At 57.4% G+C, this 542-nt stretch overlaps 1 protein-coding gene across 1 annotated transcript in view; it reads left to right on the top strand.

The window, feature by feature from the left end:
- zgc:101664 (uncharacterized protein LOC450064 homolog) overlaps positions 1-542 on the top strand; it is a gene marked incomplete in the record, with an annotated part of 3901 nt that overhangs the window by 1693 nt on the left and 1666 nt on the right. Inside the window, 1 exon segment of the mRNA XM_035658778.1 lies at positions 1-447. Within this exon segment, the coding sequence (XP_035514671.1) occupies positions 1-447 (447 nt within the window).

Raw genomic sequence — 542 nt, 5'->3', positions numbered from 1 at the left:
CCGGTCTTCAGGCCCTGGTTCCCGTCCTCCGCAGACCGCCACCGGCCCATCAGACCCGCCAGACCGGCTCCCGTCATCATCAAACCGCACACTGACACAGACCTGAACACGCTACAGAGACCTGAACCTCGTGAGACCACCACAACTCCACAGAAACGCAAACGTGATGTCTCAGAAACCGCGGCCCCTCCCCCCCCGCTGTCGCTCTGTAACGAACCGGAGATCAGCCGGTCGCCTCCTGACAGACTCAGAGATGGCGTCCCCGTCACAGACTCCCCGATCAAACGGTCCTGGAGCGTCTTCACACAGAAAGGAGTTCTGCTGCAGAGCGCCCAGTCGCTGTCCACGCAGCTCCATCACGTGGTGTCTGACCACAAGCTCCACCTCCGCCAGAGGGTCAAATGGGTCATCAGTCAGCACAACTGTGACAGCAGAGACATGGAGCAGGTCAGGAGAGACGAGAGCAGCATGTCAGACCCAAACAATGAGACAGAAACAAACTGTCAATAAAAGTTTAGTTTAGTTTAACCACAAACAGCCGT

The sequence above is a fragment of the Morone saxatilis genome, unplaced genomic scaffold (genome assembly GCF_004916995.1).
Source record: "Morone saxatilis isolate NCDOM2014 unplaced genomic scaffold, NCSU_SB_2.0 Contig16, whole genome shotgun sequence".
NCBI lineage: Eukaryota > Metazoa > Chordata > Actinopteri > Moronidae > Morone > Morone saxatilis.
This window is presented reverse-complemented; position numbering and strand designations above follow the sequence as displayed.